The following is an 11,916-nucleotide window of genomic DNA, read 5'->3' on the forward strand; positions in this document are numbered from 1 at the left end:
GACTCACAAAATCAATGGCTCAATTATCATATTATATAATATATAAAATTAGGTAAAAATAAATAAATCATGCAAGCACTATCGGCACATGAACAGATAAAAAATATGAACTCAAGCAACAACTTTGAAATTATAAAATTTATTATGATAAGGTTAATTTTGCCATTACAATCTAATATATAAATTTAATCACTCTTATTAAAATCATACCAAACATTAAATATAATATCCTACATTTTATTTATCTTAACTTATCCTTATATTATATATCACATGTTTATCCTACCATGTATACCAAACTATGCCTAATAGTCTACTTTAAATGTTTGAGATTATTTCAACTTATCCTCGTCACATTGCACCTAAACGATTCAGGTTTATTTGGATTCATAATTTTTTAAATGTAAATGAACGTAGATCGTTGGATGTATATTTACATTACTTTATTAAGTTTGAGACATTTAGAGTAACTAACTTTTGTGTCATTGTCTGTTTTAATAATTATATATATTAATAAAATGTTAAAACTTTAATGCAAGTTATACGTGGTTTAGTGGATAGAGTCATTGTTTATTCGAATTTAGGTTATAAGTTCAATTTTTATTGGGGCCATTTTTTATTTTTCATTTTATTTTTTAATTTATATATCAAAATTACAGTGTAGTCCCTCACTATTTCTTATAATTATATTTTGATCCTCATTTAAATGTAAATCAAATGAATTTTAAAAAATATTATACAAGCACGCAACGCGTGCGTCGGTGCACTAGTTCATATAATGTCTTAAGACATCATTTGAGATCAATGATTAGGCCTGAGCTGAATTACACATGAGTAAGTCTCTTGTGAAACGGTATATGAGATCTTTTCACAATAAAAAATAATATTTTTAGCATAAAAAGTAATATTTTTTTATGGATGACCCAAATAAAAGATCTGTCTCACAAAATACGATCTATGAGACCGTCTCACACAAGTTTTTGTCATTACACATTCTTATTTGATTCAAATTTTACGAAATATCATAGCTATAAATTATCATGTTTGTAACAATTAAGTGGGTGGGTTTTATGTCAATGGTAGAATTCATATATTTAAGAATTAATGTTAGTGTCTTTGAGCATAATACATTTTTCTTTGATCGTATTTCATATCCAAAACAACTAAATGATCGATATTAAGTCTGACTTTAGAGTTTAGACTATAATTTTATTTACATACTGATAAACAAATTGTTATTGTTATTTTCATAATAATAAATGTATCGTTATACTATTGTTATTAAGATTTCATAAATAGAGATAAAAAAAAAATATACAGTTTTTTGTTTTCCAAATTGCTTTTATATCAACATTTTTTCTCAAGATTGTCGTTACAATTTATTTTCAATATTATCCCACTCAAATTTATACTATGATTTCTCATTAATTTCGACAATTATTATATGAATTTTATTTTAATATAAATCAAATTAATTTAAAAAAATTTGTCCACCGACGTATCCGCAGGTGCAATAATATCAAATATCAATGCATAATTATGACTTCTTGAAAATTTTAAGGTATCTTACCCAAAATAAAGTAGTTGGGCCATTCCTTTCTGTCCTCCCCTTTTAGGCTTTTATCTAACTCAAACGTTGGCCTACCAACCGTATACATCAACATATTTTTTACATTAAAATTAAAATTAAAATTGTCAATTCAATTTCCATACATAAATTACAAAAACTTGTGTTCACGGTCTCACGAGTCGTAGTTTGTGAGACAAATTTCTTATTTGGGTCATACATGAAAAAATATTACTTTTTATGCTAAGAATATTACTTTTTATTGTGAATATCAGTAGGATTGACCCGTCTCACAGATAAAGATTCGTGAGACCGTATCACAAGATACATATTCTACATAAATTATATATTTATTTATTTATCAAATTTCAAAAATAAATAAAAAAAATCTAATTTTACTAAAAACCTTTTTTTATAATACTAAAAAAATAATTTGATTGAATAAAATTTAGGCAGGAAGAGTCAATTGGAGAATAAGACAATGTTTGATACAAGGGAGGTCACTAACATTCCCACAATCCCAACCTGTCACCATTGACACCACCATAAATTTTATCTCCAATATCTCATTTTTATCAAATCAAATCACCATTTATTTGCCCTCTTTTTTATTTATTAGGAAGTCGTGGTGCGATTGTTCGTCCCCATTTCAAACTTGTAGCGACACGGTTTACTTTTCTATTTTAATCTGAACGCTCGAGATCTTTCCTCTGCGGTAAGTCGCGCTATTGGTTCAATCTTATGTTTGCTTGCCTGGATTGTTGTGATTTCTTGGTGGGTTTTGGTTGTTATTTGGATCTGAATGCGTAGATCTGAAAATTTTTGGATTGAGGAATTTCTTTTCTGATTTTTGTCATGGGTTTTGTGTATGAAGGTGTAAGGGGAGTTGAAAATTGTAATACACGTGATAATAAAGTGAGAGAAAAATTGGATGGCGAATAGAGTGGATCACGAGTACGATTACCTATTCAAGATCGTGTTGATCGGGGATTCAGGAGTCGGGAAATCAAATATTCTTTCTCGGTTCACACGAAATGAGTTTTGTTTGGAGTCCAAATCCACCATAGGAGTTGAATTTGCTACCAGAACTCTTCAGGTCAGTAACTGTTATTTATCTGACTTGTATTATGTTTTCTGGCTAGTTTGTTGATTACTGTGTGATTAATCAATCATATGTATAGCGTGGTGAACGATTGGTGACTTAAGAAATGTTTCTGTGCCACTTCATGAAGTTTTGATCTTAGGATATGATGTCTGTCGTAGACAGTTCAATTCCATGTGAAAAAGAGGACAAATGTAGTGTGAGGCTGAGGTGTTCTGTCTGATTATTTTGAATTCGTGTATGTTTTGACTTTTAGTTATATGGGCAATTATGATGACTTGTCATGTATGCAGTTTATGCACATGGGACATGAAAATGCTTATCCTTATCTCACTTTAGAGGAAGGATTACAACCAGGATTTTTGTATTGTTAAATTAAATTTGGTTTGGTTTTATGTTCATAGAAGTTTATAGAAAGCATATAAAACCAGACCATGTTATGTGGTTAGAATTGCCATTGGATTTTGGTACTTTTATATTTCAGTTGGCCTTTGTCTTACCGGATATTGATTTTTGCAGATACCTATGTTGGTATCTTTGTATATGTTTATTTATAAATGTCTATTTTTTTGAATGTTTGTGATATACTGGTTGGTATATTTGTGTATAATATTATGGATCTATTTTGAATTTGTATGTGATGTATCCTTGTATTTATTAATTTGTAAACACGGTTAACATAATTCAGATGTTGTGATTCAGTTATTGACTTGAATCATCTTATGTTGGATGCAATTTGTTGTGCATGGTCAAATGTTGTTTTGTCTTTGAATTATGTGTTATAATGGAGAAGGGTACTGGTATGACCGTAGTTATCCTTTTATTCATGTGACATCATCATGTAAGTCTGCATTGTGCTTGTTTGAAATTGAAGTATCGGTTTACTCCATTCACTTAAACTGTGCTCAATAATTTCATTTCCCTGAGTTTTCTATCTGTATCTCATAACCTTGTCTTGAGTTTCTTTAGCACTCATTCTGAAAAAATATGTCTATCTTGTCGACTGCATAGAAGTCATGTCTAACGACTCTTATCCATTTCTTCGCCTTTGCTATAAATTGTTGTTTTGTTTTAATAATCCATGTTGTTGATGGTGATGAGTTTGGAAACACCATCGGTTCTCGCAGTAACTCCAGTATACTTAATGACATACTATACAGATAGAGGGAAAGACGGTCAAGGCCCAGATTTGGGATACTGCTGGCCAGGAAAGATATCGAGCCATCACGAGCGCCTACTACAGAGGAGCCGTTGGAGCACTCCTTGTTTATGACATCACGAAAAGGCAAACTTTTGACAATGTTCAAAGATGGCTTCGGGAGTTGAGAGAACATGCAGATTCCAACATTGTTATCATGATGGCTGGAAACAAATCTGATCTCAACCATCTCAGAGCAGTTGCAGAGCAAAATGGGCAAACTTTTGCCGAGAAGGAAGAACTCTCGTTTCTTGAAACATCAGCCCTGGAGGCACTCAATATTGAGAAGGCATTTCAGACTATTTTAACCGAGATATATCATATCGTTAGCAAGAAGGCATTAGCAGCACAAGAAGCTGCCGCAGCAGCAGCAGCAGTTCCTGGTCAGGGTACCACCATCAATGTTAGTGATACTTCTGGAAATGTGAGAAGAGGCTGTTGTTCAACTTGATCATATCTGGGTACGATTTGAGGATCCATATAGTACCGAACCCTTGTTCGGTTTCATTAATTTTTTTGTTCCAATATATTTTGGTGTAACACTTTCTTACTTACTCTCAATCTATTAGTTTAAAGGTGGTGTTGGTTGTCCAAGTGTTTTTTTAGGGTAGTTTTATTGTTAAAATTTGTCAAAATGACTGCTACTGGTGATGTTTGTTTGGAAGCAACAATTTCTTGTATTTTGGTCTACCTTTTTGCCTTTTAACTTTCCCATTATTCTTCGGTTGGAATTCATTACAACATTGGATACTTGTCTTCTTGACTATTTTATTTTACGGGGTTGACCATATGACTTAATAATTCCATTGTGATATTTGTCTTCTTTTAAAAAATCGAGTTATTTGCTTCTTAGTGTAGGTTGGAAATATCAAATAAAATCGGGTTAAAAAATCGTAATCTATATTTTTATATTATATTATTAAATTTGAGATTATTAGAGAAGTTATCTTAGATGACATTAAAATATTTAAATTTATAATTATTTTTCTTATCTTACTAAAACATCTTCAATTGACTCCATATTTTATATAAAAAAAATCTAAACAAAACTTTCATTTTAGATCGAACAAATCCTCTAAATTGAAAATAATTATGTGTTAGTTGTTTAGTATTATTTGATCAAATTAAAAATAATAATAACACATGCAACGTCTAGCCATTTTTTATTACTTTTCGTAACACCATAGTTTCAAAGCATGAAATGGGGAGCAACCTTTACCAATTACCTCATGCTCGAGCATAATTTCACGTCTTAGCATGAAAAAATTTAGAATTCAATTCTCTATTATCGCTCAGAAATTCGAAGAAATCCGGTTGTTTTTCAAAATTTTCATGCAATCTTCTCATGTTATAATTCTCGTTCGATCTGAACTGTTACATGACGAATCCCAAAAGTTCGTTCACAGTAATTTCTAATAGTATCGAAGATTTCATCTTGACATATCCCTGCAGGTTCAATTCTAACATGACAGGCCAACACATATTTCCCAGGTGTAATTGCCCAAACATGAAGGTCATGCACATCACAAACTCCTCTAATATGTTTTAGTCCGTTTGCAAGGGCAGCAGCATCGATCTCACAGGGTGCACGTTCCATCAGTATACCGAATATGTTCTTCAGCATCGGCAACGTTGTACCCAAAGCAACGACAGAGAAAACAAGAGTGCACACCAGATCAACCACCAACCACTTGGGTTTCAACCAAATGATTGATCCAGCAATCATCACCCCGAAAGACTGTATAAGGTCGGTCACAAGATGCAAGTACGCCCCTTGAATGTTCATGTTAGTCCTCTCAGTCTTCTGAACTGGATCCATCGGCACAAGTTTCATGCTTTCTTCCCCGTTTCTACGTGGGAAAGATCCCCCCATTTCTTGATTATGATCTTTGTTTTTGCAGGAATGGTGAGAATGGCAATCGTGACTCGAATGCCTATGTCCAAGCCATAAAACCATCATAAAGTTAAGGACAAAACCCAATGCTGAAACAGCAAACATGGGTGTACCGTCTACAGTTGTATTCTTGGTGAGGAGCCCGTTAATTGCTTCGTATATCAGAGTTGCAGAGACAAGCCATATTAGCTGCACGGACATAAGGGCTCCTAAGACTTCGAGACGACTGTACCCAAAGGATTGTTGCGTGGTTGCCTCCCAACCAGACACCCATACGGTGAATATGGATATGGAGAATCCAGCTATATCAGAAACCAAGTGAGCCGCATCGGTTAAGATTGCTAGGCTATTGGCTTTCATTCCGCCAAAAATCTCAATTATCATCACTATTGTGTACAAGATTGTAAGCCCACAAAGTTTAACAGTAGTTTTTGATCGTTGTGCTGCATCGAACTCGGTAAATTCTTGGTTCGAAAATGGACATGTTGAGCTGCAAGAAAATCGCTTTTTCTGGTCGAATTGTTCCAAGGGTTCTGGTACATCGGTTTCTATCTGGTGCAGTTCAGCCGAGTCGTATGCCATCTGCGAAGGGGAAAATTTTGTTACAAATTACGGTTTTTGGGAATTGCATATACGGACAAAGCTCAGGCCACCGTTACGTGCTGAACAGTCAATTCTTGCTACCATTTTCATATTGCTAAATGAATGTTCCTGAAAACAATAGGAGGAATAACTCCTATATCTAAACAGCTGGATCAACAAAAATCTGTAACATAGGACGCGCATATATATCTTCAAATTTTTCATCAGAAACCAAAAGCCAATAAACTCGAAATGTTCAAAAGTACATACCGTTGTAACAATCAAACACATGAATATAATAACCAAACGTCGATAAACTTTTCACGAGAAATTGTATATATTGCAGCTAAAATCGAAAAAAAAAACCAAGAAAGTTAAAACAGTCAAACTACTAATGAAACTCGCATTAGATCAACCAATTGATTAAATGAATCAAGAAGCATGAATTTTGACGTAGAATATACGAAGAAATTTAATCCCAGTTTGCGATGATAAACTCATACCAGATAACCGATGAATGAGAGGAACATTAAAATAGGCAAAACCCAAAAATATTTTTACAGGCAGACCACATTTATGCGTTTCTTCGTCGATGGCAAGATTATCGCATTTAACGTATTGAAGAGATTTTGTGTAAAGAATTTGTTTAAAGAATCGATTTTTCTTTTTTTACCAAAACGCTTCAGACTCACCCAGGCTGGATTACCAAAAAACAGAAAAAAAGAAAAAAAGAAAAGTGAATTAATATAAATAAAATATATTAATAAAAAATTAAAATCAAACAAGAAAATTTTATATTTGTATGTTTTTTGAAAATGTAACCAAAGCAAGAACGTTAACGGAGTGAAAAAAGTTGTCTAATAACAAAATAATCGGGTAGATTCTTCAATTGTAGACAATATTTTTTCCTTTCTTTTAACAAAATTTACGGATTCATCCTGTTACCCGGTTTTAAATTTAAACATTATAATTATATTATATGACGTTTGTGCAATTTTATAATTTTTATAATTAAAATATTGAGATTTCTTCTTTTTTATTTATTAATTTTCTATTCATATACTATTCTTTATTCTTGAAATGATTTTATATTTGATAAATTTGAAATCCACCACGATGACTCCAAATAACTATTTGAAATTTCAAATTCATTATCACGGGGATTTGCCCGGACAATCTAATTGATTTGAATATCTTAATTTCAAACTCGTTGATCTAAATACAATTTCCATTTCTCATTACCTATAAGTTAGAGAGTAACAGTGAGATTCTACTGTAAAATGAAGATTAACTTTAATGAGTTATCACTTAATGGTCTCAAAAAATAAAATTATATTAACACTTAATTACTAAAACAAAAAAAATATGGATATAGCTTTATTAAATTTAATCAAATTGCTCTTGGTTTCAGAAATCTCATATATTATGGCATCCTTAGTTCGTGAAATGGGATGAATTGATAAATGATAACATATTATATTGAAATATATTCTAATTATTGTAAAGTTTAGGTCAAACATGAAATGGTGCATGATTTGTTAAACGTCATAATGACTACATAAACACAAAAATTAATGTAAGACGATATCACAAGTCAATTTTGTGAGACATATATATTTTATTTGAGTCATATATGAAAAGTATTACTTTTATGTCAAATATTAGCAAGATTGATGCGTCTCATGAATAAAGATACATGAGATTGTCTCATAAAAAAATTACTCTATATTAATTACTTTAAAATGATATTAGTATGTGCAATTTTACTATCAATTATATCTTACTATATTTATCATAGATGAGGGGTTTTTGCTAACTAATTTAGTGAAGTCACCCTTAAAATCACATGTTTGTCCTCACATCTTCTACATTCTAAACAAAACACCATGCTAAAATGTAATTTACACAATCCCCCTCCTATCACAATTAACAACAGACCGCAAACCCTAAGATACGAGCATTCTACAACCATTGGGTTCTACCGAAAGAGATGTTTTTTCACATAGTATTGGAGCGGAACATGCAGCTGCATCCTCGCCACTTCGGCCGTGACCTACGGGATAAGCTCGTGGCCAAGCTCATGAAGGACGTCGAAGGGACTTGCAGGTATTTCATCCGCAATTGAATTCTTGAACCTTCTAATTGAACTTTCAGACGGTATTCTCATTGATGCCGCGGTTACTCTTTTTTTATTTATTTATAAACATTCAATTGAGTGGGATTCTCTATTAAATCACGGTTGTGGATGATATTTTATACGTGTCAGCGGTCGCCATGGGTTCATTGTGGCGATTACTGGCATTGAAAGTGTAGGAAAGGGATTAATTCGTGATGGAACGGGATTTGTCACGTTTCCTGTTAAGTATCAGTGTGTTGTTTTTCGACCCTTTAAAGGAGAGATCGTGGAAGCCGTTGTTACAATGGTTAATAAGGTGAAAATTTTCTATTTGGCTTGTATATCTCATTGTATTTTTTAAGTCAAGTAATTATTAAGAAGATTTTGAACTGTTACAGATGGGTTTTTTTGCTGAAGCAGGTCCCGTCCAAATTTTCGTGTCCAATCACGTGAGTTTCTCAATTTCCTCTTTGAAATATTTACGTGGTATTTTTGCCGCCGCCGCCGTGTCTCTTGACAATTATTGGTGGAACTCTGTCTGTTCTGGTTGGTGGTATACTGGTATAGACAGTCTTCTAAGTTTTGAGGTTTTGAGGTTTTGAGGTCGTGTAGGAGTCTTTTATGATTATTTTTTTTATCCGGGCATCCCTTTTGCTTGCAAATCTTCACTCCATATGGTGATATCTAGTAGTAACGTGTGGTAATCATCTTCTATTTTGACATGGGCTTTTGTTTTATTCTTCTATATATTGGGATATCTTCTCCTCTGTTTCTTTGGGGCCTTACTTGTTTTGATAATTTATCCCAAACTCATCTCCGTGCTATGAATAAACTTCAGTAATACATTAATGTATCAATCCTTAATCAGAATGCAGCAATCTTCCAAATGTCTGCTTCGAAAGTCTTTTTTCTCTTCTATCAGCATATGGTTTGATTATCACTTCATTTTTTTATATGTAGTTGATACCAGATGATATGGAGTTTCAATCTGGGGACATGCCTAATTACACAACTTCAGATGGTTCTGTACGTATTATCACCATTGCTTCCATCCTATTTTTTGATGTTCCAAGTGTGCAGTTATTGTTTAAAGTTTGTAAACTCTCTTTAGCACTTGATTATCTGATAATTGCCAGGTCAAAATTCAGAAAGACAGCGAAGTTAGGCTGAAGATAATTGGAACCCGGGTTGATGCCACAGAAATTGTATGTCCTCTAACTGCCCTTTTGTTGCAACATGTCGTACAATATCTCTCTTGTGCTTAATATATAATGTGAGAACAAAAGTGTGTTGCTATTTTAGGATCCCACAATGAGTATTATCATTTACTTTATTTTTAGGGTGGAAGTAAGAGCTTCTCATGATTACTCCCTTGACCATATAATTTCAGCATACAGAATTCCAAATCCAAGGAGTGCCTTTTCAATGAAATAGGAGTACAATACTCTTTTTTGGTTATTATAATATAGCTCCAATTCTTTTACTAGGGAATCAAGCAATTCACAGAGTTGGGTTTTCAACGGGGTGGTTGAGAAACATCTGGAACTATATATAAGAAAATTATGCCTATTTTTTTCATTTTTCAGATTATTTTCCTTTAAATTTTCTGGTGGAGATAACTTCTCTGTATCTGAAGTCTATATAGCGGAACTGAAGAGTGAAGGTGGCATCCTGTTGCGATGAGTAATTTATTACAGGGTCTAGTTTACTTCACTTTAAAGACTACTTGTTATATTGAATACAACACATATCATTAGATCTTGTTCAATCCCATGACCTTGAGTTATATAATACTTTCTCTTCTTTTGTAGTTTTGTATTGGCACCATAAAAGATGACTTTTTGGGTGTGATTAGCGATCCAGGCGCGACCTCATAAGGTATGTGGTAACCAACACAACCATATTGGGTTATTTGGTTGGATAATTGACATTTATGGAGCCATGGGATGTATCGAAGTATCAAACTTAAACCAGTTTAATTGCTGGGATGCTGTGTGAAGTTTCTGCAGAAGTGAGATTATGAGACTGAGTTAACACCGAAAATGAACATTGGATTCGTAGCTATAATGTTCTCTATGTCCCGTCTGAAGGAAAACAAACTAAATCATATGTAAACATAAACCATGATGGTTTTAATGAATTATCTTTAATTGTTAGTCTTGTGCAATAGTTTCAAGTATACATGGTGTAAATTGAATGGATTTTATATCGCTATTACACCAACCACCCTTGTGAAAAAGTATAAAATTACTAAAAAATATTAATAGACTAATGAGTATTTTTTTTAAAAAAGAAAACACATATGTTATAAAAATTCATGTATACCTTCTTTGATAGGGGGTTTTATGTTCCCTTTTTAAAAACAAGGGGTTTTATGTTCTTTTTTTAAAAAAACACGATATCTAACATGCTGCTAATTTTACTTAGGGTGGTTTTTTTATATTTTTCACAGGGGTGCTAGGGCAAGTACCCCGATTTATATAAATACCAATGCCAACTCATTGAAGGGATGATCTCAAGTCTCAACTACCAGTCTTTCTCAGCCATCACCAACCATTCGGGGATAAGTCAATGCCAGAATAGTGCCATGCATTGTCTATAAATTAATTGTATAATTTATTTCGTGATTATTTAATTTTTTATCATAAAATGTAAGTGGATGCATGCACGTGTTCTGTAAAAACTACTATTTAATTTCATTATATATTGATAACAAAACTTCCTTTTTAGGGTTAAATTGCTATTTACAATGGAAAGTAACTTTGTATATAGAGCATATTTTTTGCGAGACGGTCTCACGAATCTTTATCTGTGAGACGGATCAATCTTACCAATATTCACAATAAAAAATTATACTCTTAGCATAAAAAATAATATTTTCATGGATGATCTAAATAAGATATCCGTCTCACAAAATACGACCTGTGATACCTACCATCTCATACAAGTTTTTGTCTTGTATCTATTCTAGGAACTTTTAACTTTCCTTCCTCGATTCAATATTGTTTATGACTAAACAAAGCAACCATTGTTACATGTTTTTTTTTTTTTCAGATTGTCTTACAAATTTATATTCGTGTATAAGAGAGGTTGACATAATCTATATTTGCAGTGAAAAATATAATTTTGACATAAAAATAATATTTTTTCATGAGTTAGGTCGGATCAAATATTTGCCACATAAAATAAACTCATAAAATCATTTCATAAAAGTTTTTGTGGTTGCATTTATACACATCTGTATTATCAACGTACACAATAGAGATGTAAGCGAGTCAAACTATTCATGAGTGGTTCAGTCAAAACTCGACTCGAGTATATATATTATATATACACATACACACAAAAGCTAAGCCCTGAAAATATGCTACAAACATTTTAGAGCTTAAATTTGAATACTTGATTCTCTAGCCTACTAAATTTAACTCGAGTCAAACTCAATTAGTATAATACTCGA

At 32.5% G+C, this 11,916-nt stretch overlaps 3 protein-coding genes across 3 annotated transcripts; 2 read left to right on the forward strand and 1 right to left on the reverse strand.

Annotated features, from left to right (window-relative positions):
- Window positions 1–2,063: 2,063 nt before the first annotated feature.
- LOC142553434 (ras-related protein Rab11C) lies at window positions 2,064–4,617 on the forward strand. The gene is made up of 3 exons (XM_075663680.1): window positions 2,064–2,282; window positions 2,442–2,663; window positions 3,830–4,617. The coding sequence occupies exons 2-3, from the start codon at window positions 2,499–2,501 to the stop codon at window positions 4,316–4,318; spliced, it is 654 nt and encodes a 217-aa protein (XP_075519795.1). The 5' UTR covers window positions 2,064–2,282; window positions 2,442–2,498; the 3' UTR covers window positions 4,319–4,617.
- A 465-nt stretch (window positions 4,618–5,082) lies between these two features.
- Window positions 5,083–7,018, reverse strand: LOC142553433 (metal tolerance protein B-like). Its single transcript, XM_075663679.1, has 2 exons — window positions 6,847–7,018; window positions 5,083–6,343 (listed from the first exon to the last, which is right to left on the reverse strand). The coding sequence occupies exons 1-2, from the start codon at window positions 6,871–6,873 to the stop codon at window positions 5,216–5,218; spliced, it is 1,155 nt and encodes a 384-aa protein (XP_075519794.1). The 5' UTR covers window positions 6,874–7,018; the 3' UTR covers window positions 5,083–5,215.
- Window positions 7,019–8,237: 1,219 nt separating this feature from the next.
- Window positions 8,238–10,615, forward strand: LOC142553436 (DNA-directed RNA polymerase II subunit RPB7). Its single transcript, XM_075663681.1, has 6 exons — window positions 8,238–8,449; window positions 8,610–8,775; window positions 8,858–8,908; window positions 9,420–9,485; window positions 9,596–9,664; window positions 10,271–10,615. Exons 1-6 carry the CDS (start codon window positions 8,334–8,336, stop codon window positions 10,334–10,336), a joined length of 534 nt encoding a protein of 177 aa, XP_075519796.1. The 5' UTR covers window positions 8,238–8,333; the 3' UTR covers window positions 10,337–10,615.
- Window positions 10,616–11,916: the final 1,301 nt, after the last annotated feature.

The sequence above is a fragment of the Primulina tabacum genome, chromosome 8, assembly GCF_025594145.1.
Source record: "Primulina tabacum isolate GXHZ01 chromosome 8, ASM2559414v2, whole genome shotgun sequence".
Lineage (NCBI taxonomy): Eukaryota > Viridiplantae > Streptophyta > Magnoliopsida > Lamiales > Gesneriaceae > Primulina > Primulina tabacum.